The sequence below is a fragment of the Hyperoodon ampullatus genome, assembly GCF_949752795.1.
Source record: "Hyperoodon ampullatus genome assembly, contig: scaffold_482, whole genome shotgun sequence".
Taxonomy (NCBI): Eukaryota; Metazoa; Chordata; class Mammalia; order Artiodactyla; family Ziphiidae; genus Hyperoodon; species Hyperoodon ampullatus.
Window position 1 is genome coordinate 154130 of NW_027640854.1, and position 27973 is coordinate 182102.

Here is a 27973-nt window from a genome sequence, read left to right on the forward strand (position 1 = left end):
TCAGGACTTGGAACAAGACACCTGAGGATTCAAATCCTGGCTTCATTTCCTTTCTCATCTGCAAAATGGATATAATATGCATCTAATTAGGGTATTATAGGCTTAAATGGAATAATAATAAATTGAGTGGAAAAATAATACTCAGAACAATCATAAGTGATATGTTCTGTGTGCTTTTTGTGATGGTAGGTACTGAATATACATCATCTCCCATCCACAAAATCTGCATTTTTATCCTCATCTTACAGACAATGTTCACAGAGGTGAAATGGATTTGCTTTAGGCCATGTGTCTAGTAAGTGATAGAGTGTTTGAACCCAGGCTAAGGTCATTCCAAATACGACCTCTTTCTATTCCACAAAATGCCTGACTCATAGCAGATGTCATGAAGTGCCTTTTTATTAGATAGTGAGCTTTTTGGTACTTCTAAGGTTCCAAAGCTCAGGACCTTGTTCCTAATAAATAATGGAGTAGAATGAGTGAGCTAATGAATGAATATTTGTTTTGCAATCATCCTTATCCTGATAGGGTGAGAAGTTTCTAGAGGCACTTGACTCCCTCCTTCCACATGAGAGCACCGAGGTGAAGTGGAAAGAACACTGAGCCACCAGTCAGAAGACCAGAAATATGGCCCAGTTCTATTCTACCAAAGAGTATTGTTGAGACTGAGATCATGCTCCCTAACCTGCCTCACTCCTGGCTGCATAAAATATTTTGATGTCACTAGTAATACTGCCAGAAGGTCAATTACAAGATTGTCCTTGACCTGGGTTTTCTGTTTATTCAAAGTTGAAAAAAATAACCCCTACATGGAACTCTTACTTCTGAGATCATAAATATTATTCAGTATTATTTTACATCTACTAAATCTAGTCATACTTTTAAGATAGTTACATAAAATTTCCACCACTGAAATGTCAGCTACAGGAGGGCAAGGACCCTGTCTTTTTCTTCACTGCTTCCTCAGCTCTTAACCCAATACCACACTTAGAGTTACTGAATAAATTGAAAAAAAAAAAAAAAACACTGAAAACTGAGATAATTATATATAGTTTTTAAGATTAAAAGTGCTATCGTTGTTAGATAGTAGTTATTACAGAAGTAATATACCCTGATTTACTTATTAGCTATAGAAGCTATTACCTTAGACAAGACACTTAAACCCTAGGGAGGGTGGTATCGTTTTTTTCCCTCTATATATAAGATGGACATAATAATATTTTCCAAACTATATCGTAATGGCAATGTTCTTATGAGCTAATGAAGTGAGGAAATAGAAAGCAATTTGGAAAAGAATCCATTTGCTTTACCCATTCCCTCATGCTGCCCCCAACCCCTGCTACCAAGTCTGAATAAGGTGCCCCTCCTGATGGTACAGCCACCACTCATTTCATTTCATCTCATCTCATTTCACTTTCCTTGCCTGCTTATCTCTCTCTATCCCCCCAGTCCATCAGCTCTGCAAGGGCAGAGAGCCTGTCTATTTTGTTCTTTGTTGTATCCCTGGCTCCTAGCCCAGTACTTTGGCACAGAGTAGATTTTCAATATGTATCTGTTGATGGATCACATAATCTGCTTTATCAATATAAGGAATATTGTTATTATGATTATTATCATTAAATGTTTTACTTCTATTTTAGGCCATGGAAGAAGTTAAAGACCAGGAGGGCTGGGAATACGCTTCTTTAATTGGCTGGAAATTTCACTGGGAACAGCGTAGTTCAGATACTTTTCGCCGCAGATGCTGGAGGAGAAAAATGGCTCCTTCGGAGACGCATGGCGCAGCTGCCATCTTTAAACTTGAAGGTGCCCTTGTAAGTAATAAATAGCCAAAATTCAAATCATATTTGCAGAGGGAAAATACATGAGTGTTGGATATAATACCATCGACTCCAATACTGTAAGACTGCACATAATTTGGGAGAAAGCTGCACATCCTAGGTGCTCAATAATTTTTGTAGAATGAATAGACCATTCACATATGAAAGGTTCTAAGAAGCACGTTTAATATTATTTCCTCTAGCCTTTTCCACGTATATCTGTTCCAAAACATTTGCTGCAGGTGACATCTGTTAACATCCCTTTGGATCATACTTCGGAAACTACAACTGTTCAACAAACAAAGAAAGTTAAATATGCAGATATGAGGGGAAGGAAAACAGAAGGATGCTTACAGAATTGGAGAACAATTCATATGGAAGCACAATAAAAAGGCAGAGAAGAAAAAAGCACAAAGGTGGAAGGAATTAATAAGAAAATGGTCATGGTTGACTTAAAACAATGTGGTAGTCAGGGACCATTTTTAGAAATTTGTGTTTGGGGCTTCCCTGGTGGCGCAGTGGTTGAGAGTCCGCCTGCCGATGCAGGGGACACGGGTTCGTGCCCCGGTCCGGGAAGATCCCACATGCCGCGGAGTGGCTGGGCCCGTGAGCCACGGCCGCTGAGCCTGCGCGTCCGGAGCCTGTGCTCCGCAACGGGAGAGGCCACAACAGTGAGAGGCCCGCGTACCGCAAAAACAAAAAAAAAAAAAAGAAAAAAAAAGAAATTTGTGTTTGGACACAACCTATTTTTATATTTCTACACAGTGACCCTTCTCTGTTCTTCTTCCACTGCTCTTTTTCCTCCTCCCTTCCTCTTAATCCACTTATGCATCCTTTATGCTCCTCTTTTTTTTCTTCACGGGCAGGGTTTGGTAAACCTGGCCTTGGTGGGTAGAAAGGCTGGCTTCGACTTCCTGCTCTGTCGCTCTCCTGGGCTTTATTCATCTTTAAAAAATGGAGTGATTGGATGAAGAAAATCTCTTTTAAAAGTGACTGTTCCATTTGTTTGTAATTCTTACCTCTTCGATTGTTTTTAGGCATTGTTAATTGGTTTTCCTGACTCTTATTTTAGGGTGCAGATACTACCGAGGATGAAGATGAAAAGAGTGTAGAAAAACAGAAACACAGCGCCACTGCTGTGTTTGGAGCAAACACTCCCATTGTTTCCTGTAATTTTGACAGTAAGTTTTAAACATGTATTTGTGTTTTTCACTTCTATGACGTTCATCTCAAGGAAACTCTTTGAATTCACCAAATATGATAGATAAAAATCCCTTTATGCAAATGTGACTTTCATTTTCATTACTTGATGGAGACGATTTTAAAAATACAGTTTTCAAAATTATATTTGGGGTAGAGGGTTGTCAAATCATTGACTTCAACATAATCTGTCTGATATGTACTCATGCTACCTATTAAGCTCCCGCAAAAGATTATTCTAATTGGAAAAAATGTTCAAAAAGTTAAGGTTGGTTTCAATGATAACCTTCAGGAATTTTGGAAGCAGACCTACTCTAATAATAATAGCAAATATTCATATAAGTCTTAGCATGTGCCAGGCACTCTACATATATTAACTCATTTAATTCTTATAACTACCCTAGAAGGTAAGTACTATTACTGTTCCCAGTTTTACAGGAGGAAACCAAGTGCAGAAAGATTAAATAACTTGACCAAGATCTTATAGCTTGTAAGCACTACAGACAAGATTTGAACTCAAGTAGTCTGGTTCCCAGAATCTGCGTAATGAATCAAAATGCTCTCCTGCCTCTCAAATTATGTGTGTTTGCAGGGGCAGGGAGGGATGGCAGCATAGTGGGAAGGGTCGTATATGCATTAATCTAATAATGATAAGGAGTATAAAGTCTTTGGAATATCAAAGAAACGTTTAGCAGAAAACTGTTTCCTAGATCTGGTGCTGAAATAGTCTGGAAAGCCCTATTTCTATAACTCCTAGAGACCAAGTGTCATTTTAAAGGTCGGCGATGACAAGCAGTACCCTAAATCCAGGTAGTTTACACCAGGAGTATGTTCTCCTGATTGACACACTTGCATTGAGCTTCCTGTAGTACTTTTTAAATAAGTTTCATTTTGCAGGAGACAGAACTACTTTGGGAAGACGTGTCATCACCACTGTATATGTGTTCTTTACCGTGGGGAAGTAGATTTGGGTAACCCATTTATCTGAAACATATATTATCTCCAAATAGAAATACAGTGTTCTGTTTCTTGTAAGTAACCTCCATCCTGTTCTTTTTAGGAGTCTACATTTACCATCTGCGTTGCTATATCTATCAAGCCAGAAACCTCATGGCTCTAGACAAGGATAGCTTTTCAGGTAAAGGGAAAAAGTCTCCATCTCACATGTTATTACACAGCAGGCTAGCTTGATTCTGCTTTTCATCAAGTGGATGCTTTGAGTTATTTCTCACAACAACAAAAAGCCTTTCTGTATTGAGAGTAGTTTGATATGCATGAAGTCAATTGCTCAGTCATTAGATACTTGCTGAGTATGCCGAGCATGGTTGCTGAGTGCTGGAGAAGATTCATGGTCTTTTAATACTAATAATCATTAATTGATTAAGTGATTTAAAAAACACCTTAAGAAAAGCAGTTTCTGCTTTCTGTTTATAGCTGTGTTTTTACCCCTGGGCTCTTGGGTTAATTGGTAAGTCCTCACCTTTATAGATATATTTTTTGTAGCTCTCTTAAGTTGACAAAAAGATCACCAGATCACCCATTCCCCTTTTCAGTCCATCTTGACCTCCTCTGCTGCCTGTTCCCCAATTCCCAGCACCATTAAACCATGAGGCTTCATCACCCCTCACACTGACACCCCAACTGCTTTTGTTGCCTTTGGACTGGTTCTAAGAGGAAGGTTCTGGGCGCCTGCTGCTGGGGGATTTGTGCTGTTGCTAGTGGGACCATGAGTAGTTCCTGGGCTCCCTGGGCTGTAGGGGGAGCCTTCTACTTCAGGACCTGAAGGCCATCAGAGCTTCCCTGGGGCTTCTATGGAAACAGCTCTAAGAGCAGTTACCTGACACTCCAGCATGCTTACATCAATTGCGAGGTATGTTCCGAGCACTACTATTAACCAACATATGTGAATGGTTTCCTTTTCTCACGAATTAAAGCAGATTCAAGGTTATCTCTGTAATACACATCTCCAAAATGGTTTTTGAAGACATTTTTGAATATTCACCACCAGGGGGCACTCAATCATTGAAAGTCAAAGTTAATTTCTCGATTCAAGTTGCGTAAAACTCTAAGCACATTCCTTGCAGTTTGAGATAAAAGATACATCATCAGGACAAAAGCAAGGAATCCCATTCATAAGATGCTGCAATGCTAAAAGCCAAGCACCCTTTTAGCTTATGCAAAAGCTTCAAGTTAGACAGCAGGGTATTGCTCAGACAGGTCAGCTCCCAAGCAATTGCAAAAAGGTTTGGTGAAATTATTTAGCATGGAGGAGAAATGGATTACTTCTTTTTTTTTTTCCTTATCTTTTTTCAGCTTTATTGAGATATAGTTGACAAATATAGTTGTAATATATTTAAAGTGTACAACGTGGTGATTTGATATATGTACACATTGTGGAAGGATTTCCACAACATTCATCGTCTCTCATATTTACCTGTTTTGTGAGTGTGTGAGAACACTTAAGTTCTACTTTCTTAGCAAATTTCAATTATACAATACAGTGTTAGCTGCAGTCACCATGTTATACATTAGATCCTCAGACCTTATTCATCTTGTAGGTGAAATGTATACCCTTTCACTAACTTCTCTCAATTTCCCCTGCCCCCAGGCACCCTGACAGCACCATTCTACTGCCTGTTTCTATGAGTTTGACTTTTTTTGTTTGTTTCACATATAAGTGATACCATGTAGTATTTGTGTTTCTCTGTCTGGCTTATTTCACTTAGCATAATGCCCTCTATGTTCATCCATGTTGTCACAAATGGCAAAATTTCCTTCTTTTTTAAAGCTGAATTATATTTCATAGTGTGTATCTATCTATCTCTCTATATTTTTTTCTTTACTCATCTATAGGTTGGCTTTCATTTCTTTGGTGGTTTACTTTGCTGCACAGAACCTTTTTTAGTTTGATGTTGTCCCACTTGTTTATTTTTGCTTTTGCTGCCTTTGCTTTTGGTGTCAAATTCAAAAAACCATAGCCAAGCCAGTGTCAAGGAGCCTACCCCTATATTTTCTTCCAGGAGTTTTACCATTTCAGACTTCAGCCATGGCCCACTGTTATTCTTTTTTTCTGTTTTAGATCCATATGCTCATGTCTCCTTCCTTCATCGAAGTAAAACCACCGAGATCATCCACTCAACCCTGAATCCTACATGGGACCAAACGATTATATTTGATGAAATTGAAATTTATGGGGAACCCCAAACAGTCCTACAAAACCCACCCAAGGTTGTCATTGAACTTTTTGACAATGACCAAGTGGTAGGTAATTGAGAATTTCTAAGATGGCTAGGGAAATGATGGAGATTTATAGGGATGTTTGTCAGGGAATTTAAGGATTGCTTGTTTCTCTAGGGCAAAGATGAGTTTTTAGGACGAAGCATGTGCTCTCCTCTGGTGAAACTAAACTCAGAAATGGACATCACACCCAAACTTCTCTGGTACCCAGTAATGAATGGAGACAAAACCTGTGGGGATGTCCTTGTAACTGCAGAGCTGATCCTGAGGCACAAGGTACTTACTGAGTTCTCACTCATCTGTTTTTTCAGAGTAGCCAATCAAAACACTTGTTAACAACTCCAGGCACTATTTACTTGAACTAAAGGGAGGCATTGACATTTCCATGTTTGTTTCACAGGATGGCTCCAACCTTCCCATTCTTCCCTCGCAAAGGGCACCAAATCTGTACATGGTCCCCCAGGGCATCAGGCCTGTGGTTCAGCTCACTGCTATTGAGGTATGCTGCTCACTCTGTTTTATTGATCAACTCAAATGGATGTGGCTATAGAAATGGAATCTTTCGTATAGGAATGGAATCTTGCTGCATCTTCTCTTGCTGTCTCCAATTTCCTATAGAATTTGTCTAAAAAATTGAAATATTCATGGAAATAGAATGCTTGTCAAAGCAATAAAAACAGGTCAATCCCAACATTCCTGAGGGAATCTAGCATTCCCATTTACTGGGAGCCAGTGGATTTCTAACTTTCCTGTGTCACCTGGAGAACTGGGAGAGAGGAGACAGACTCAGAGCAGCGTGTCTTTATGTGCAGAGAAAAGGGGACCTCAGCGGGAGGTATAGGGAGGGAAGGGAGGAATGAGAGACGCTGACATGTCAGACAGAGCAGATACAGAAGGAAGGAGCCTGATGGACAGCATCCTGCCTACTATTGAGGGCTCTCCCTCTGTTCGGTCAAGCAGGTGTTACCTGGAGATTTCCATTCTTGGGGTCTTGCTAAGACGGAGGCAGATGACTTTAAACAACAGCTCTTATTTTTTACTTAGTGCCTGCATGTCAGTCAGTCCCTGTGTTAAGAAGTTTACACTTGATCCTCAGAATAACCCATGATAGGTAATGCTCTCAGCCCCGTCTGCAGATGAGACAGAGAGGTTACTAACTGGCCAGAGTTCTCAGAGCTGTGATACCGCGCAGCCAGGATTTGATCCCTGCACCCTTATCCCCTCTGCTTTTTAGCAGCTCAGGTAGGAGAGGTAAATGGGCAAAACCGCTTTCTCTGTATGACCTCCAGGTTTTCTAGAGTGACATTCTCAGAGATTTGAGGCAAATCTGTACAAGTCAATCTTAAAGAATTTACCAGTTATTAAGACAGGATTTTTCCTTTTGAATATTATTTTTAATATGCTGGGTTTCCTTCCCTTCTCTTTACGTTGTTTTCTTAGATTCTAGCTTGGGGCTTAAGAAATATGAAAAACTACCAGATGGCTTCTGTCACCTCCCCCAGTCTCGTTGTGGAGTGCGGAGGGGAAAGGGTAGAATCAGTGGTGATCAAAAACCTGAAGAAGACGCCCAACTTCCCCAGTTCTGTTCTCTTCATGAAAGTGGTACTGTATCAAGACTCCGTAATAGTTCATGTCTGTTGAATAGCTGAATCGTACTTGAAAATGAATATATACAAATCACACACATATTTTATATATATATATATTTCCAAAGTCTGTAGTTTATGTATTTCCAGTCTGACAACAAATAGAAAAACCCTGCCTTGCAGACAGCTTGTCAGTGACTTTCCCCCCTTAGATTCTCACACTGTAATGATGGTTTCTTAAAGCCTCAAACAACCCCAGGGACACAGAAGTATCTATGAGCAATACTAATGTATTTCTCCAATAAACTTTCTATCTAGTCAGCTCTCTGTAACAGGCTCTTGGTCAATCCCCCAAGAGCGGAATATTAACCCGCAGGCCCTGCAGGTGTACGTGGACCGGAACCCTCTGGATAGTGACTGGCTGGCTGGGCAAGGGCAGCTGCGGGGTGATGGGGCCATGTCCTAAGAGCCCATGACTGTGCCCTGCCTCCAGGTGTCCCTGGGTTGGTGCCACTTCGTTCCATCAAAGTTACCCTCTGGTTATTAGAAAGGCAGCAGCCTCAGATCTGGTTCACAGTCCTCCATCATAGACCCTATAATACTTTGGAGCAAGAAGAGGTTACTCTGTCTTTCCGTTTTTAAAGCAGTTAAATCCTTAACTTTTTAAAAAGAAAAAAATCTTTATTTTTTACTCTACTATACAAAGCGTTAAGAAATCAAGGCATTTCTTCAGTTTAATGGGATGGAAGGTCCAGAACCTTCCCATTTCTTTCCCCACCCCAGTCATTTTTCTGCCCTTGGGGTCTCCAGCATACCACTCTTGAACTGTAGGGTCTTGGAGCTTAACTTCTCCAATTACAGATGAGGCAGCTGAGGCCTGGAGAGGGGAACCGCCTTATGCAAGTTCTGTAGTGAGTGCCAGGCCCCGCGTGCTGTGCTGCAGTGACTCTGTCGAGATTGCAGCAGTAGCTACACAGAGCTCGGTGCTGGCTGCATTCACACTCCCTGCATTAAGTCTTCGACCCTGCAGGGCAGGCATTTTCACCCCTCTTACGTGTGCTTTGGAGGAAACTGAGGTGTTAAGTGATTTACCCAAGGGGACACAGCTAGCAAGTGTTTGGCCAGAGTTTGGACTTAAGGTCCCTCCAACTTCAAAGCCAATACTTTTCCCCTTGCGATGCTACAGATGAGCGCCACTTGGAAGCTCTGAGCCAGAATCCCAGAGTGATCCCCTGGGCCACTCTACCCATCCTTGTTCCGTCCCCAGCCCCTTCCCCACCTCCCAAACTCTAGCCTGGAATCTAGCCTCAGTCAGCCGAGGTGAGGAAAGCCACCCAGTTGATCCCAGCTTCTATTCCTGTGTGAAGACGAAGGTGGAAATCATCTGAACCACGCACCAGGCAGACCCGAGACCAGCCCGTGATTCCCCAATCAGACAATGTCACCAAGGCTACCAAATTCCATATAGAGGAACCAGGAGGCATGGAGGAAAAATGAGCATCCCATTTTGGCATTGAACTTCCAGGGCTGAAAGACTCTCAAGCCACAGTTATCTCCCGTGAAGGTTCAGTTTTATCTCGATCTAAATTTTAACTAATTCTAACTAAATGCTGACTTCACATCCTGTTACAGAGCAGAGCCAGGTGCTAAGGTACAGTGCTAAGCACTTCACATGTATTAATTCAGCACCCCTACTTTTATTAAGGAGATCACTGGGACGGAGAAGTGTTCCCTAAGATCATGCAGCTGTCGGTGGCAGAGCCAGGGTTTGATCCCGGCTCGGAGCTCAGGCCCTTCAGCTCCAGGCTGCTTGCCTGGCATGTACATTACTGAACTGCTCGCTGTGGGTCCCAGGGGCTACACCAAATGGGCAGAAAGAGCCTGGATTGGTCCCTTTGGGGGAGTTAATTGGCAAAGCTGCCCTTGTCAGGTCTTAAACAGAAAAGTGACACCTACCTCTGTGACCCCCAGTTCTTGCCCAAGGAGGAATTGTACATGCCTCCACTGGTGATCAAGGTCATCGACCACAGGCAGTTTGGGCGCAAGCCCGTTGTGGGCCAGTGCACCATTGACCGCCTGGACCGCTTTCGCTGCGACCCTTATGCAGGAAAGGAGGACATCGTGCCACAGCTAAAAGGTAAACGCAAGTCTCTAAATAGCATCTTGGGACTTTTCATTCATGTTCAGTTGATTTCATCTTTGCAAACTCTCAAAGTAAGTACTCATTGTCCAGATTTTGCAGATGAGGAAACAGTTTGATTTACAGCACGCTATGTAACTTTCCCAAGGTAATATAGTTAGTAAGTGGCAGAGCTACCCTTGAATCCTGGCCTTGTTTGAGGGGGCCCAGTGCTCAAGCTATTACTTTCTGAATTGTCCTGCTCCTGGATGAACATTCTTTTTTGTATCATCCAGCAGAGAAGGCAAGACAGTGGGTGATTGCAGTTTGCTGTGTTAAGTTTTTTTTTTTTTAATAAATTTATTTATTTATTTATTTTTGGCTGCATTGGGTCTTCATTGCTGCGCATGGGCTTTCTGTAGTTGCAGCGAGCGGGGGCTACTCTTCATTGCAGTGTGTGGGCTTCTCATTGCAGTGGCTTCTCTTGTTGCAGCGCATGGGCTTTAGGCGTGTGCGGGCTTCAGTAGTTGTGGCACGTGAGCTCAGTAGTTGTGGCGTGCGGGCTCTAGAGCGCAGGCTCAGTAGTTGTGTGCACGGGCTTAGTTGCTCTGCGGCATGTGGGATCTTCCTGTACCAGGGATCGAACCTGTGTCCCCTGCATTGGCAGGCTGATCCTTAACCACTGTGCCACCAGGGAAGTCCTGTGATAAATATTTTGATGGGGAAATACAGGGGCCCCTCCGTAAGCACTGAAGGAGTGGGGGATTTTTATTTTAAATTGCTTTCCATCTATTGTCCTGCCTCATTAATGCATCACAGCATTGTTGTGATATAATTTGAAAAATATGATTTCATTGTTATCTATTGAAGAAAAAATAACACCTGCTTGAGTTTAAATTCCTGGCCTTGGGTCACATAATTAATAAGTGATAGAGCAGGGTATAATACTTACTTTTGGGTTCTATACTAAATAATAACTAATGAAGAGCATTTTGCTCTTGTTTATTCAAGAATTACTTGTTTTTTAATTTACCGTGTGCCAGAGACTGTTAGGGGCTGGGGACTGGGTCCCATCCGTGAACAAGATCCCAGAGCCCCTAGGCTCATAAGATTAAGCCCAGCGGAGAATTGACACCCATTCATCTGATCGTTGGTAGCCTCCAAACTGAAACAGATGTCTTCTATTTGAGAGCTGTTCTGCTAACCAGTTCTATTTAATCTTCCATAAGGTTTGGTATTGATTTTATAGAGCCTCTGAAGCTCATCTGCTATGTGGGTCTGAGCATCCTGTATCCCTGATTCAGAGAAGAGAGAAAAAAATTCACAGTCACACTTGAGCAAAACCCTACATGTGTTTATCCATACATTTCCCATGTAAAGCATTTTTGTGCTGAGTTGATGGTGCCTAAAACAGCAACATTTTTATAACATCAAGGATTAATGTAACTGCAGGCATTCTTTTATCTGGGGTTACTTAATGGAGAGAAACTGTTTTCCTAGTGTTTTTCCTATTGCTTTCATGAGAGAAAGTTCTTTGACACAAATATGTGAAATCATGAGGAAGGTACAAATGCTGCAAATTTTCTCTGGCCCTAGAATCGCTTGTGTAGACCTACTTGTGTCTATGGGTCAGGGTTAGGCAGAGGTCTCCTGGTTCGTGATTCTTTGTAGTTAGTGCGAAGTGAGGTCAAGGCTTCAGAAAGCCCCTGAAGAGGAAAATCCTTAAGGTGTATGGGGAGCACTGTGTTCCCAAGGCCAGAATCTGTTATTTTAGATCAATCTGATAGTTTCTTAAAACCAAACTGAGGTAAGAGTTGAGGAATGTACTTGGTTGGCCTAATGTTGGAAGCACACAGAATAACTTTCCTCCTGTCCCCGAGGCTTTGTTTACATGAGGATTGTAAAGTGGAGAAATGATAATATAGGAAGGAACTTGCATGCAGTTGTGTTCCGGCATGCCTGCCCACCTGGCTGTCCCGTTCTGTGTTGCTGCAGTTGTCAGGAGTTGGAGGGGAGCTATCTTGGAAGCCTAGAGACTTCTGATAGATCTGGGGGTGCCACCTGGCAACAGCATAGCAACTGGCGTATCATAGATGCTCAATAAATGTCAGTCTCCTCTGCTTCCCAGGTGTTCCCCTGATCATTTCTCTGACATTCACTAAGGGCCTACTTTGCTCTGGGCTCTGGTATGATGGTTAAAACATAAGCTTTGGGGTCAGACAGACCTAGATTACTTACTTTCACTTGTGATTGTTTAACTGGAAGCAAATGACTTGCTTTCTCTTAGCCTCAGTTTGTTTGTTTTTTAACCTCTATAATGGGTATAATGCCACATATGCACATATTCTACAGGATTTTTGAGGGGTTAAAGGAGATCATGTATGTAAACAGGTTAGCCCACTGCCTGGCACATGGTAGGTGCCTAAAAAATGTGTTTTTCCTTCTCTATGTCCCATACATCAAATGCTGGGTTAAACACAGAGTTCTTTTCGCTTGGCAGAGTTTGTTCTGAGTTCTGCCCTCCTGTTGAATGTCTGGTTGCCTGATGCCTTCTTCCATAAAGGGTAGCTGTACCTCTCATCCCACCCTGTCCCAGGCTGAGGCTTCAGCTCCCCCTTCAGCTGAACCAAACCTGGTGAGCCCAGAGGCTGCTCCTGAGCCCTTGCTCTAACCTCAACATCTGGAGCCACAAATATTCTGGGAATTATTTAAAGCCAGGATGTGTGCCTTTTCCCTCTATGTATACTGTGAGAGCCAAGCTGAATGAGCCACTGCAACTTCAGCCCTGAAATGTGCAACTATTCACCCTGCTTTGCTTTTCTGTATCTTAGAACAGATTCCATGAAAAGGAAGCTCCTTTGGTGTAGCTCCCCCCAGCCCTCATTGCCCCGGCCTCACTCCTACATCCTCTAAAGACATGCGTTGACACAATTCTTTTTTCAGCATTTCCTGTGTACAGGATTGGGCTAATTGTCTAAGATAAAAGAAAAAAATGGGCCATAAAATCCCTTTAAAAATGTCTAAAACTGTATCATATTTTGGGAAAAGCAATGAATTGGGTTATTTTTCTACATTCAGACGTGGTCTTCTCCATTTAGTAAGTCTCATCCAGGAGCAAGCTCTACCTTCCACTGTGTGGCTGTTGAACTTGAACGTGGAGTAGAATGTTCACCACTATATTTTTGTAAGTATCTTAGATTATGAAATTGTCTTGCAGCCTCCTTTTTGTCTACCCCACCCTGCCGGGACGTCGTTATTGAAATAGAAGACACCAAACCATTACTGGCATCAAAGGTAGGCTTCAGAACTGATCATTGGATGATGTCAGTTTTATCTTCCAGGCATCTAAGCATTAGGTGAATTCAGTCAAACAACCATTCAGTGCAACTAAAATAAAATAACAAACCAGCTTATCACGGTAAAAAACCTGAATCGTACACTCATCAGTAGCTACGGTAACATTGTGTGGACTCATGTCCTCTACCCTCAGTCACCCAGGATACTTAAAATATACTCAGACCCGTGCTCCACTCTCCATGAGGGAGAGGGATCTAGACAACAGTAAATTTTAAAATCTCTCCAAGTGGTTCTAATGTGCAGGCAGGACTGAGGACCTTTAGTGTGGACAGTCTGAGTGATATCATTTGCAAGAAAGAGAAATTTCAGGAGCAAATACACAGCACAACATTCAGAAAAGGGATACATGTAGCACACCAGTTTTTTTCCCCTACATGAAACAGAAGTGTCATGGATCTTTAATGACCCTATTTGTCAGTGTATGGGATATCCCCGACTTTTATATTCACTGTGGTTTTCCAAATCAAGAAATTGGTGTAAATGCTCACTCAGGACCCTATGTTAAAACCATTCCAGCCAGTTCGACAAGAAGGAGAGGGAAAAAAAAAGTTCCCAGCCCAGAAAAAAGAAAACATCAAATATCTCCCCGTTTCTGTTGGCATTCACGATGGACTTTCACAGCATGTTTTAATGTGCAAACTGGCCGAAAAGTGCACATGATTGCACTTTAATGTGTTATGTCCATAAACAGTGCCTTTAAAGAAATCCACTTTCTTCCCACTGCATTAAACTCACTAACAATTGGACCATACTAAATGTGAGCTCTACAGCCAGCACTGCGTAGCAGTGTGTTTGATTCTATTCCCTGAGAATCCTCCACAGTCAGAAATGACAATATCAAATATGCAAAACCACTGTGTTCACTTTATAAACAACCCCAAATATTCCCAATAAAACAGTAGTAGCCTAGGACGAAGCTAAGTATAATATACTTAAGATCTTTTATGTACATTTTCACAAAAACTCTGGAAAAAGCCAGTTTAAGATCCTGCTCTGTAATCAGCCTCCAGCTTTCCTGCCTCCCCTTGTCAATCAGCTCTTCTCTGGGCCTTCTGTATACTCAGTAGCCCCAGGTATGGAGGCTCAAGAAGAAGGATAAAGCCAGTCTATGCCCCAATCTCATTCATTTCTTTCTTTTTTTTTTTTTTTGCGGTACGTGGGCCTCTCACTGTTGTGGCCTCTCCCGTTGCGGAGCACAGGCTCCACACACGCAGGCTCAGCGGCCATGGCTCACGGGCCCAGCCGCTCCACGGCATGTGGGATCCTCCCGGACCGGGGCACGAACCCGTGTGCCCTGCATCAGCAGGCGGACTCTCAACCACTGCGCCACCAGGGAAGCCCTCATTCATTTCTTAACAATAGTTAACAGATGAGGCTACTGTAGCGACACATTGTGAGAGTTGAGTTTACATCATATTTTAAGTTGCAACTTAGCAGGACTGAGGAAGGTAGTATCAGTCATTCTCATGTACTATAAATAACTTTCACTCAGCTGCTCTCCTAACGCCTACTGGAGGTATACTGTGTTGATAAGAAAGGCTATTTGGAATCGCCTCTAAAAATCTGATACTACCTATTCATTGGGGAGTATAGCACTCATCTATGCAAAGTCAAATGAGCAAAGTTGAGCTTTGGAAGAGCCAATGACAAGCTTGCTGATGTCCTGGATTACATATACATGTAATACACGTGCATGCATGTAATATAATGCACGCATGTAATATAATGCACGCATGTAATATATATGCATGCATGTGATATGCATGTGTTACATGTACATGTGATGTGTGTGTAATGAATACCTATTACCACTAACTCAATTCAAGCCTTTTATTGGTAAATTAGGGAATGGGTCAACACTGTGCTTTTGATGGGAGCTGTAGAATGTGGCTTCAGGTGACAGTTTCGGGCTCACAGAAACTCACACCACTACCCTGTGGTGACCCTGGGAGCTCTTAACAGATGGGCTCAGCACCAACACAAGTAAAGCAGGAAATAAGCACTAGGGACAAATTGCTAAGTGCTAGCCAGATAACACAGACTTTCCTACATGGCCATTTCAACAATTACCTTCCAATTCCAGTGCTTAAGCAGTATGTCAACAGCACTCAGCAAAATGGCTTCTCCAACGACAGTGCATGTATGTATGATAAGAAAATGCATGAAGCTGCCTGGGGCTGCGGGGACCTCGGTCTAAAGACTTGAACTCTCCTTTCAGATTCTTTCTAGATTTTGGAGTGAAAGACGATCTTTAAACAAATGTGATTATTTTAAGCTTCAGGGGAGAATCTTCTATGCCATTTGGATATAATGAAGCAAGTTACTCTAGCTGCTTCAGCTACTTTGCCACGTGAACTAATGAGCAAGCGGACATAAATAAATTCTCCCATATTAATCCTAGATTTTAATATCAGCAATCTGTTCTGAATAACGCTTTTTTAAATCATGAACTATTCATTTCTTTGAAATGATTTCAAATAGCTGAGAATAGATGTGAATAAACAGACTCTAAAAATATGAATTCAGGACCATTGAGAATGTGAAAACACTTGTGGCATAAACTCCCTCTCTCCAAAATCTCAATTCAGCTGTGATGATTTAACTTTTAATCTCGCTTTGACATGAATCTAATAGAAAGAACTGTTATATCTATCTGTCTCTCTGCCTCTCTTGGCATTTCTGTGTGCTGAACAAAAGTCGATGCGGAAAAAGCCGAGGGGCACTTGCAGAGGAAGCCCCGTGGCCGCCCAGCACTCCCTGCAGGAAGTGCCTGTAGTGAGGAGTCGCTGCCCCCTCACAGTGGAAATGAACTTGAAGTTAGGAGGTAGCAATTCTTCAAACTGCCCCTAAGGGTGAGCTTGGCTGATGTTCCAGCAGGTACCAAGAGAAAAGTCAAGCCCCAGCATCCTAGCTGTCCATTCTCTCATCTCCTGGTGGATTCTCCATGCAGAAACTCAAATGGGAGGATTTGGCCAATGAGAGACTTGACATCCATTTATGGATGCATATGTATTTGGTGCTTTATCGTCAGCATGGGGAAAAATCAAGGAAAGATACTTACATGATGGTGCTGCAGTCATGTTGGACATAAATATCTTGGGACAGGAGTTTTTGAAGGAATAAGAATTAGGCCAAGTTGGGGATATACTTTAGAAGCTAAATGGAATAAAAGGTTTGGGGCAGGAAGATGAGCAACTGTATTCATCCCCACCTCCACCCCACCGCACTTCCTTTGTGATCACTATGCTGGTGGACAGATTGTCTAACTCTATTAAAACATGGGACATGGGTGGCTACCTCCAAGCTTTTTATTTTAACACTGTTTGTTAACTCTTTTGCACATTTCAGAGAAGAAGCCAATAAGGTGTGTTTAATTATGAGATCATCCTGAATAAATAATCCATCAAAATGTTGATAATATAAGGCATGGATGAACAATAACGTCTCCTTTTCTCTTTCTCATTGAACCTCATGCTCATGGGGTCTCCATCTCTGTGTGACTTGTACATGGTTTGTCCTCTTCCTGCCCATATATATGTGATTGGCAGCTAACAGAAAAGGTAACTATTTTACACATTTTGCTAGACTTAAGATTCATGTATTTTCTGCCTGTAGCTTGATACATACATACATACATACATACATAATTTTTTAAATCCAGGGTTGGGTTACTGATCCATAAAGGGGAAATAACTGTAGGTGTATGTATAAACATATATATACCATATACAAATAAGAAATAGCTTTTCTTGAGTGTTCCTTCTTCCTTCCCCCCAGATGGAAGAAGAGGCTATGTTGCTGGTGACACACTATTTTGGGCAGGCTCACTCTTCCTAGGTAGATTAAGCCACGGGTGGGTCTGATGGGATCTATTCTTATTATAAATCTGAGTGGAATTCATAGTAGCCTTCGATACACTACAGCCTTCTACAGTTTGAGAATGTTGCACAAGTGATTCTAAATGCTGTCCCTTCTGCCCAATCCAAGAACCACCAGATTCTGAACTCCGGCTGCACGTTACCTGGGGAACTTTTGAAAGCATCCTGTTTGCCAGGTCTCACCCCAGGCTGATTGAATTAGAATCTCCAAGAAGAGGTTGGGAGCCACTGGTCTAAACAAACCATGATGCCTCCCTACTCTTGCTTCACATTTTATAATTTTCAAAGCTCCTTCTCCTAATGATGTTATTTGATGTCCAAAACAACTCTATGAGAGACTTCCCTGGTGGTCCACTGGTTAAGACTCTGTGCTCCCAATGCAGGGGGCATGGGTTCAATCCCTGGTTGGGGATCTTGGGGAACTAAGATCATCCCGCATGCTACACAGCGTGGCCAAAGAACAAAACAAAACAATCCTATGAGATGGATGGGGACAGGTAGTGTTATCCTATTCAGTGGATGAAGAAAATGATGCTCAGAGATGCTAAACAATGTACCTGATGTGGTGTGGCTTGTAACATAAGGGTATGGCTTCTAACGTAAAGGATGGAACTTGAATTAGAACCAGTTTTACCCACTCTTAGCTTAGTGAGCTTTGCTTTGCAATGCATTGCTGGCTAAAAGGGCTAAGGAAATGAAACAGTGGAAAACACATACTGGAGGATGAAATAGTGAACACATACTGAAGGTTTTCTTTTAATTTATCTGCATATGTAAATATCAAGTCAACAGGATAAAAAAGTAAAAACAGACAAATGAATAGATTGTATCCATAGAATGTAAGAAAATCATCTAGTGTAGCTGTGGCCATTAAAGCCAAACACACTTCATTGGCCAAGGATCATCATTTCACCTCCAGCTTCTGGGTAGAAGAATCCTGAATACTTTGGTGCATGTAAACAAGAGTCATATAATCTCGCCTCTTTTAGGTTCAGAAGTACCTGTTTCTCTTGTCTATTACATATGAGTTTTCTTGCAATGATTGGAAATCCAGGGCATCACTAAAGATTTTTCCATTTTCATGTGTCTTTCTTTAGGAGGAAGAAATTATTGACTGGTGGAGTAAATATTATGCTTCCACAGGGGAACATGAAAAATGTGGACAATATATTCAGAAAGGCTATCCCAAACTCCAGGTACCTGGGCCTATGCTACTGTGGGTGGGGGGGTTGACATGCGTTAAAACTGGCCACAGGCAGAGCTGAGTGAAAGACTGAAAGGTCCAATGGTGGGTGCTGAGGCTGAGGGGCCAGGAGCACCTCTGGCCTCCTGGGGAGCCCCCTTGTGATGGATTTTGGCTTTGGCAAGATCCCCGGGGCTTGAGGACAGCTGTTGATTTATAGTTATGTGACTGCCACTTTAGGGCTTGGGGACATATGGCCGAGGGTTGGGAATGGGTTGGCACCGCACTAATTAGGCCAACAATTGTCCAGTTTGACCAAGGGAGACCTTCAAAGTCATGGTGCTCTTGCAAAAAAGCATGAAATGTCAACATGCTTTATTCTGTCCTCTAAACGGGCATCAGTTTTACTAGCTGAGAAGTTGATTCTTTTACATGTATGCAGTGTACAATCACAACTGTGTGTCCAGGAGGAAGACAAGTTATTGGACTAGGCCGGTCTGGCTATGGATGATCTTCCTGTTAATGGTTTGGGTTTTCCAGTTCTTTATTCATTTTTTCAGAATGTGGAAAAATCTACTTTCTTTCATGTGATTGTCATAACATCTCAATGCAGCTTGAGAAACACCAGCATGTAAAGAACCGCTTATTTAGAGAAATAAACTAGTCTGGCAGATCAGCCCCACAGTCCCTCCTCCATCCCTCCCTCTTTCCTTCCTTCCTTCCTCCTCCTCCTCTTCTAGCTTTTTATCGAGGTATAATTTACATACAATAAAGTAATCCATTCAGTGAGTTGTGATAATTATATATACACTTACATAAACCACTACCAAAACAAGGCAAAGAACATTTCCATCACCCCAGAAAACTCCTTTGTACCCCTTTCCATTCAATTTCTCACAACCTTCCAACCCTCTTAGAGACAACTGATCTGATTTCATCATCGTAGATCGGTTTTGCCTTTTTTTATACTTCAAATAAGTGGACTCATACAATACGTATTTGTGTGTGTGTGGCTTCTTTAGCCCAACACAGTAGTTTAGAGATCCATCATATTGTCCAGTGCATCAGTAGTTTGCCCCTTTTAATTGCTGAGTCATATTCCCTTGTATGGATATACCACAACTTGTTTATCCATTCTCCTGATGATGAAGCTGCTATGGACATTCTAATACCATGTGGACATGTTTTCATGTCTCTTGGATGAATACCTAGGAATACAACTTCTGCATCAGAGAGTAGCTGGATACTTAACTTCATAAGAAATTGCCAGACACTTTTCCAAAGTGGTCATATCATTTTGCACTCCAGCCAGCAATGTGAGAGTTCTGGTGCTCCATCCACATCTCATGCCCATTTGGTATTGTCAGTCTTTTTTATTTTAGATTCCACCCGTATTTTAATGAGAAATTAAGAATCTGTTGATGGTTTGCAGATATATGACTGTGAACTAGAGGATGTAATGGAATTCGAGGGCCTGACAGACTTCTCAGATACTTTCAAGCTGTATCGAGGCAAATCAGATGAGAATGAAGATCCTTCTGTGGTAGGAGAGTTTAAGGTGAGTAAAATGTGTGTGTCTGTCCTGTTTAAAATCCATCTTTATTTTCTTTATAGACCTAGGATAAAGGACAACCAATCTCTGGGTCAGGGGCGTATCCTCTGACATCTGAAGGATGCTAGAAAATGCTAACAAGGAAGAGGACAGTGGGGTCCGAGGCAGAACACTCAAAGCCATTCTCCGTATCTTTCTCCCTGCTGATGCCAGCCAGCCTTGAATCCTGTAGAGTCAGCCTCTCTAAGCTCTAGTTCTCACCCTCACACACACACACATCCCCCGCCCCCTCCCAGGCTTTCAGCAGGACCAGTGCAGCACTTTCCCAATCCATTGTCCTTGCCACCCTCCTCATCCACACTCTAGTCCATCTTCCACGCAACCAAATCTGATCGTGTTTCTCTACCGCTTAAAGACATCACCTGAGTTTCCAATGGGTCAAGTCTCAACTCCTTCCAAGAGTTGGGCTGGCCTTTCACAAGCTTCTTGTCTCTCCTGCCACTGCATCCTCTCCAAGCCCCAAACACACCCTGTCCTCTCAGAGCTTGGAGCTTTGGGACAAGTTGTTCTTCATTCCCTGGATGCCCTTCCTTCCCTCTCTGTGGTCCGACAAACGCCTACTCATTCGTTTAAGTGCGGGCTCCGCCTACTCATTCGTTTAAGTGCGGGCTCCGATGTCACATTCTTTGTGAAGTGTTCCCTGGTTGCTCCTGGCAGGGTGACTCACTCCTGCCCCAGGCTCCCCGGGTCCCTGCTGCTACTAAAGTACCTTTCACACTGTAAGTATCTGCTTTCACAACTGCCCCTCCCTCCAGCCACAGTTGGCAAATCCGTGGCAGATGTGCTGTTACTTCCTAATCCTTTCCAATAGCAGACATTGCTAATCAGACCATTTTACCCTACATGTGGTTTCAAAATCCTTCTCATTATAGCTTTCCACCAAGCCATCAAAGATAGCATGAGAGTCAAACCTATTTAGCACCCCTGTGCCAGACTGGATTCCTTGAGTTCATTTTTTGGCCCCCAGTACCTGGCACATGGTAGGTGCTTACATCATGCTGCTTTACTGAGTGAAAGTAGCTGGAATGAAGACCCACATGTTCTGAATCCAACTTTAGTGCTTTCTCTTGTACGTAAGCTGGTTTCAAGATAAAATATAAGGCCTCTCAAGCTGGCCTGATGGCTCACTCATTCAGAAACTGCTTATTGTGTCCCTGCTTCATGCCCAGCCCTGTGTTAGGTCCTGGAGATAGAGTGATAAACAAGAAATATTTCCCTCCCTCAGGAAGCTCACAGTCTAGTGAAGAATATAGACAATAAATAGACAGTGACGACGCAGAGGTCAGTGCTGCAATAGGGGTGAGTGCGGGGTTAGAAGAGAGTGTTAGGAAACCTATCCAACCCAGGGGCAATCAGGGAGGTTTCCTGGAAGAAGTGACACTTTTCAGCTGAGACCTGAGGGATGAACGGGAGTTTGCCTGGGAGTGGATGGAAGGGGGTTTACAGGGGTGATGCAGAAAAAAAGGGAAATCACCCTTTATACTTTATTGGGTTTAAAAAATAATCATTTTTATTCCTATCTTCAAAAAATGTGCAGAATTTCACTTCTCACCACCTCCTTTGCCATCATACTGGTCCAGGCCACCTCCATGTCTTGCCTAGGTTTTTGCCAGGCCTCCCTACCACTGCCCTGCCCTTTCTTCTCCCCTGTGATCTATTAAGTAATTACTTTATCATCACTCACTTTCCCCACTGGAAACATGCAAAGCACACCATAGCTCTTTCTTTCACAAAAGGCAGCCCTTCATCCCCCAATCCCACAGCCCCTGTGGCTGCCCCCCGTGTCCTGGGGGAAAGGACACTGCCCCAAGCCCTCTGCCCTGATCGCCCAAGGTCCTGCGAGTACATCTGTGTGTCTCTCTCCTAGGGTTCCTTCAGAATCTACCCCCTGTCGGATGACCCCAGCGTGCCGTCCCCTCCCCGGCAGTTTCGGGAACTACCTGACAGTGTCCCACAGGAATGCACGGTTAGGATTTACATTGTTCGAGGCTTAGAGCTCCAGCCCCAGGACAACAATGGCCTGGTAAGAGTTTGGGCGTGGAGCCTTCTGCTATAGCAACATAATTACAGTCATCAGCCACAGTAATTGTCATGTTCTTTCTTTCTGGGCTCTGTTATCTCACAAGGGGAAAGATACTCTATCAAAACAATCTGTTCAGGAGGATTGTCCCAGTGGGGATTTATCTCAGAGCTTGAAGGGGCTTTGGAGCCTCTGGTTCACCCTTCTCATTTTACAGAGGTGACCTCAGAGGAGAATTGCTTTGTCACTGCTCCCCGCCACTGCCTCTCCTCCAAAGGTGCGCTGGCTGCATGGCGCCAAGAGGGAGCATTGCCCGGACCTGGTCTGAGGCTACCCCTTCTCATCAGGGTGGGAGCGGGTGTGGAGTCACACCTGAGTCTGTCCCAGAAACTGCCTTGAACTGGCACCCCATGGTGACATAACCTGCTGTCTGTTTTGTCCCCACAGTGTGACCCGTATATAAAAATAACACTGGGCAAAAAAGTAATGGAAGATCGAGACCACTACATCCCCAACACTCTCAACCCAGTGTTCGGCAGGTAACGGGCATTTCCTAACGCTTTTCTGTGGTTCTTTTCTTCTTGGCCTCGGTGCTAAGGATGCAATGGGTGCTAGGCTCTGCTCTAGGCCCGGAAGCTGTGAAACTATGTCTGTGAACTATTCAAATATCCAAGTCGGTGGGGCAGGTAATAAATACGTAAATGCACAAATACAAGAAATTTGTGGAAGTGAAAAGTACCATGAAGAAAACTAAACCAAGTCTGAGAGATTTGCTGTGAGACCTGGAGGGGTGGGGGGAGGGTAAGGAGGCCCAGGAGTCCGGAGGGTTTGTGGCTTCTAGACAAGAAGGGTAGGCAGTGACTTACGTGTAGTAACAGGTGGTTCTCACTCCCCGATCCTGCTGAGCTCTCTTTTCTGGGATGCTATGACTCCACCACTTTGAGCAGTGTATGTGTTACTAACTCTGTTACCAAAACTGAGAAGGCAGCAGAAAGTGATGGGGTCAGATGTCCTGCTCCCTGCCTTCTGTTCCCGAAGATTTTATTTATGGCTGTGTTGGGTCTTCGTTGCTACGCGTGGGCTTTCTCCAGTTGCGGCGAGCGGGGGCTACTCTTCGTTGTGGTGGGCGGGCTTCTCATTGCAGTGGCTTCTCATTGCGGAACACGGGCTCTAGGCATGTGGGCTTCAGTAGTTGTGGCTCACGGGCTCTAGAGTGCAGGCTCAGTAGTTGTGGCTCGTGGGCTCTAGAGTGCAGGCTCCATAGTTGTGGTGCACGGACTTCAGTAGTTGTGGCATGTGGGCTCAGTAGTTGTGGCTCACAGGCTCAAGGGCGCAGCCTCAGTAGTTGTGGCACGCGGGCTCAGTAGTTGTGGCTCGCGGGCTCTAGGGCGCAGGCTCAGTAGTTGTGGCTCGCGGGCTCTAGAGCGCAGGCTCCGTAGTTGTGGTGCGTGGGCTCAGTAGTTGTGGCTCACAGGCTCAGTAGTTGTGGCTCGCGGGCTCTAGGGCGCAGGCTCAGTAGTTGTGGCGCACGGACTTAGTTGCTCCACGGCATGTGGGATCTTCCTGGACCAAGGCTCGAACCCGTGTCCCCTGCACTGGCAGGCGGATTCTTAACCACTGCGCCACCAGGGAAGTCCCCCAAAGATTCTTGGAATAGCATTACCGTCTTCATCATTGCCATTTTACATCTGTTCTGGACTGTTACACTGATCTCATCAGAACCTTCTGAAGGGTAAGGCGCACCCAAGTGACCTCTAAAGAGGACCGGCTTTTTTCAGCTATAAACTACTTCCACATTTAATAATAGCTACTATTTGCTGAGCTTTTACTGTGGATGTGCACTATGCCGAGCCCTTCATAGAAAACATCTCAAAAATCTCACAACTCTGAGGGGCTACCCTCACCTGACAACAGAGGAAACAGAGGCACGGAGGGAGTCAGCGCCACCTCACTCCACTGCTGAGCGGCTGAGCCGGGACTCACGCCCAGGCCACCCGAATGCAGCGTCTGCAAGGCCGCCACCATCTGATTTTCACCTCAGTGTCAAACCCGGCAGCTGACAGGGCAGGGATAAACGGCCCCGCTTTACAGGTGACAGAAACAGGGCCCCAGAGCTGTGTCCACAGAGCTGGTGCACCGGGCAGCCAAGACTTAGGTAGAAATTCCTGACCAAGCCCCAGGCTTTTCCAACACCCTTGGTAATGTTTCATATTCCGGGCCAAGCCATCACCTGTCGAAAAATGTTCTTTGCACAAAACATTTGTAAAAATAGTGTTATTTTTCCCCAGAACCCTGCCGAGAAGAACACTTTGTTCTTATTTAACGTGCGCCTATATTTTAATTTCTGGCTTTATTATCCTGCCCATCCGCTTCTTCTCTACTCGCGTTTGTTGGTGGGTGCCCTTATGCAATCCTTCCCTCTCTTTTGTGTGTATGTGCGTGTGCACGCGCACACATGCACACCCTCTGTGCTGTACACCCCGGGGCCGCGTGCCAGAGCCAGGCAGTGGAAGTAATCCTCTGGCAGGGCAATATGATTGTTTTCCTTTTCTTCCCCTGATCCAGCCCTGAGGTCTAGACAGGAAAAGGCACGCAGGGCAGGAAGGAGGGCTCCATGCGAGGGAGACAGGGAAGCAGGGAAAGCCAGCTTTTACGGGAGAAAGGCGGCCCTGTCTGAAGCGCTCATCTCGGAGCCAAGCACAAGCTCAATTAAGTGGCAGGAAAAGTCTAGCTTGGACACCCCGGAAGGAGAAGGAAGTGATGCCGTCAGGCTCCACACGGCCAATTGCCATCTGGTGAACGTGCAGACATCACCCCGCCCAGCAGGGTGGAGCCAGGGAGACGCGGCTCTGCAACCCCTCCCACGGCTGCGGTCCCTGGCCTCAGTCTTCTCCAGGGTGATGTTCTTCTCAGCGGAGACCCTCAGGGATTCCATGAAAGGAATTCAGGAAGGAGCAGCCTTTCCTACGTGCTCGGCCACTGTTCAGCATTGTTAGCCCATAACATTCAATGGGATGTCAGTCTGCCAGAAGATGTTAATTGTGTTCTAAAGAAAGACGTATTCCTTCATCAAACCAAGATGCTTGGGTTAAAAAGATAACTGCAGGACTTCTCAGAACTTTCAGTTTGCCCAGAGGAACACCAGAAGTGGTTCTCAAACTTATTTGAGCAAAGAATTCTTTTTCTCAAGGGACACATATTACCTGTCCCTTGGAATCCAGTAATGGAATTTGGGGGCTCGTGTGGATATGGTGCTTCAGGTGTGGCCATGACTCCAGCACCTTCTATCCTGGGCCGCCTTCCTCCTGCAGGCCCCCGCCTGGCTGCAGCAGTCTGGAGAAGTCACTGAGATGGATCTAGGAGACACCCTAGAAGCTTGTCTCCAGAGCCCCACTGACACATACCCTTCTGCTCAAGAGATTAATACTCCTGGCTCTTTGGGCAAGAACCAGTCCACACACCAGAGTGACAGGAGGAGGAGTGGAGGCACGGTGAGAGAGAAGAGATGCAAAAGGCCTCTCACAGTTTTCTGTCCACAAAGTTTATTGAGCACCTACTATGGGACTCACCCCTCTGTGTGCAGATACAGAACCGAACCCCACCCATCTGGAGCTTATGCTGTACAGTTATCACCATCTCAGAACTGGCGCCATATTGCTCACCTCCCACAGAAATTACTGTTTGATTATTTATCGTTCTCTCAGAAGTGTTTGCATTTTAATACAGATACTAGAGAAAAGCCTTCACAAATCAGTGGCAGAGCCAGAGGGCCTGGGAGGAGGGAGGGAGCCTTCTTGGCAGCCTTCCACTTCCCCCCTCTAGACCCTCATGCTCCTGTGGGGTGAGTCCCGGGTGTTCCATGGGGGTGGTGGTCTCTGTTGAGGCAGAGAAGGGAACATAGTAGGGGCACAGATATGGGGGCTATAAATCAGGGTGCTTGTGCCTTACTAATCTCCCAGCTGGGTAGAGACGCCTGGGTGCCCAGATATTGGCATATATGCTAATAATATTATAATTATTAATAATTATTATATAACTTATAATTATTATTATTACTATTATAGCTATTGGGTTTTGAGTAATGCACTCATACAAAATGCTTTCTAAACATTTCTTCCCTTGACCCTTGTAACAACATGGGATGGTAGGGATTATTATCACCATTTTACAGATGAGAAAACTGAGCATAGAGAGGTTAAGTAGCTGGCCTAGGGTCCCGCAGCTAGTAAGCAGCAAAGCTGGGATTCTCGTTAGGCATTTAAAGCCCCGGATCTTCTCCTGAGCAAGTGTACAATCTGTTGCTTTCATTACTAATGTGCACTACTTAATCAAGCACCCCGCCTGCCGCCACCCACCTGATTATCCCGGCCATGATGTCCTCCTCCTGCAGCCCCGGCCCCAGCCCGGGGAGTCTTTGTGCAGAGCCCTGGTTTGTGTGAGACGCCCGGGGGGGGATCATGGCGATTCTAACCTCACATTTGTTTATTCAGAATGTATGAACTGAGCTGCTACTTACCTCAAGAAAAAGACCTGAAAATTTCTGTCTATGATTACGACACCTTTACCCGTGATGAAAAAGTAGGAGAAACGATCATTGACCTGGAAAACCGATTCCTTTCCCGGTTTGGGTCCCACTGCGGCATTCCTGAGCAGTACTGTGTGTAAGTGTTTGTTGACAGTTTGCTCCATCTAACATTAATACCTGGGGAAGCTCTGGCGCTCCACCTCAGGGCCCGTCTTAACTGAGTCCCTGCTCGTTTGAGTCAGGTAGATACTGTTGTTGATGATAGAATCATCTTAGAGAGAATCAGGACCATAGCATTGCCCGTTCACATTGGCGTCTGTGTACAACGCTGGCCCCTGGAGCAGTGCAGTGCTCTGTGGGGATGGCGCAGGTAGCAGCCCCTGGAGAACCGGTCTCCACTCTCCCATTCTTTGAGCCCCTTCCCTCCTTGATGCCCAGGACCAAGAGCTGGCAATGTTTGATGGCAGGAATTCCCTGCCTCTCCCTCCAAACTCATCAATTCTGTGATGCCCCTCTTTCCCTGAGTGCTAAACACTGCCTTTCTGTAGTATTGAATGAGATATAGCTTGTGATTTCTAATTTATAGGTTTGCCTATTGTGATTACAGCGATCTCAGTCAAACTCATTTTTTACAGAGGAGGAAACTGAGGGGCGGCAGGGGGAGTACCAACTGGCTGAGGCCAAAATGATTGTGGATTTTAGGTCTCTAAATCCTAAATAGATTTCTAGGCAAAAGCCAACGTGTAGAGCACATTCCTGCTCCCCCGTCAACAGGAGAGCACCTTTAAGTATGCGTGCGTATGAATCCAAGAAGAACTTGTGTGCCCTGCGGTAACTCCGGGTGTGGGATATTATTCACAGTTCTGGAGTAAACACCTGGCGAGATCAATTGAAACCAACACAGCTGCTTCAAAATGTAGCCAGATTCAAAGGCTTCCCACCACCTGTCCTTTCTGAAGATGGAAGTAGAATCAGATACGGAGGACAAGACTACAGCCTAGATGAATTTGGTAAGCACATTGCCATGGATGGCAAGCTGGTTACAAGGTACAGCAACCCATTTATGCTGCCTGGTTTGCGTTGGGGAGGGGGGTGGACACAGCAGCACCCTAACACCATAGGGAATTCCGTACACGTGACTGTCTAACAAAAGCCCCATTATAGTAGAGTTCTGCTGTCATGTCAGGTGTCAAAGTGGCCACGTTTTCTTGTCTGTCTTATGTTTCACTTGACCTTTTTAGGTCATAGCCATTTGAGCTTTGAACACAGAGTTCTAATAATTAACTTATTTCCATGTAATGCATAATTAGCTCAAAAGTGCTCAGATGGTAGTGGAAGAATTTCTCCTCCAATTTTATTCCATCATTGTCCCAGCCCTTCTCTGAGAAGGCTCAGGGATGCTGGGGGCTGGTTTGAAGAATCTGCTAAGTTCACAT

General features: G+C 44.3%; 1 protein-coding gene across 1 annotated transcript in view; it reads left to right on the top strand.

Annotated features, from left to right (window-relative positions):
* Positions 1-27584, top strand: part of LOC307070017 (myoferlin) — a gene marked incomplete at both ends in the record, with an annotated part of 138473 nt that extends 110889 nt beyond the window's left edge. The window contains 17 exons of the mRNA XM_079728635.1: positions 1641-1814; positions 2893-3001; positions 4081-4158; positions 6100-6281; positions 6375-6533; positions 6658-6756; positions 7698-7859; positions 9815-9980; positions 13180-13256; positions 15403-15459; positions 16868-16879; positions 18295-18393; positions 19813-19938; positions 21860-22015; positions 22460-22551; positions 26503-26673; positions 27399-27584. Coding sequence (XP_079584761.1) covers positions 1641-1814; positions 2893-3001; positions 4081-4158; positions 6100-6281; positions 6375-6533; positions 6658-6756; positions 7698-7859; positions 9815-9980; positions 13180-13256; positions 15403-15459; positions 16868-16879; positions 18295-18393; positions 19813-19938; positions 21860-22015; positions 22460-22551; positions 26503-26673; positions 27399-27584 — 2105 coding nt within the window. The remainder of the gene's footprint in view (positions 1-1640; positions 1815-2892; positions 3002-4080; positions 4159-6099; positions 6282-6374; positions 6534-6657; positions 6757-7697; positions 7860-9814; positions 9981-13179; positions 13257-15402; positions 15460-16867; positions 16880-18294; positions 18394-19812; positions 19939-21859; positions 22016-22459; positions 22552-26502; positions 26674-27398) is intronic.
* Positions 27585-27973: the final 389 nt, after the last annotated feature.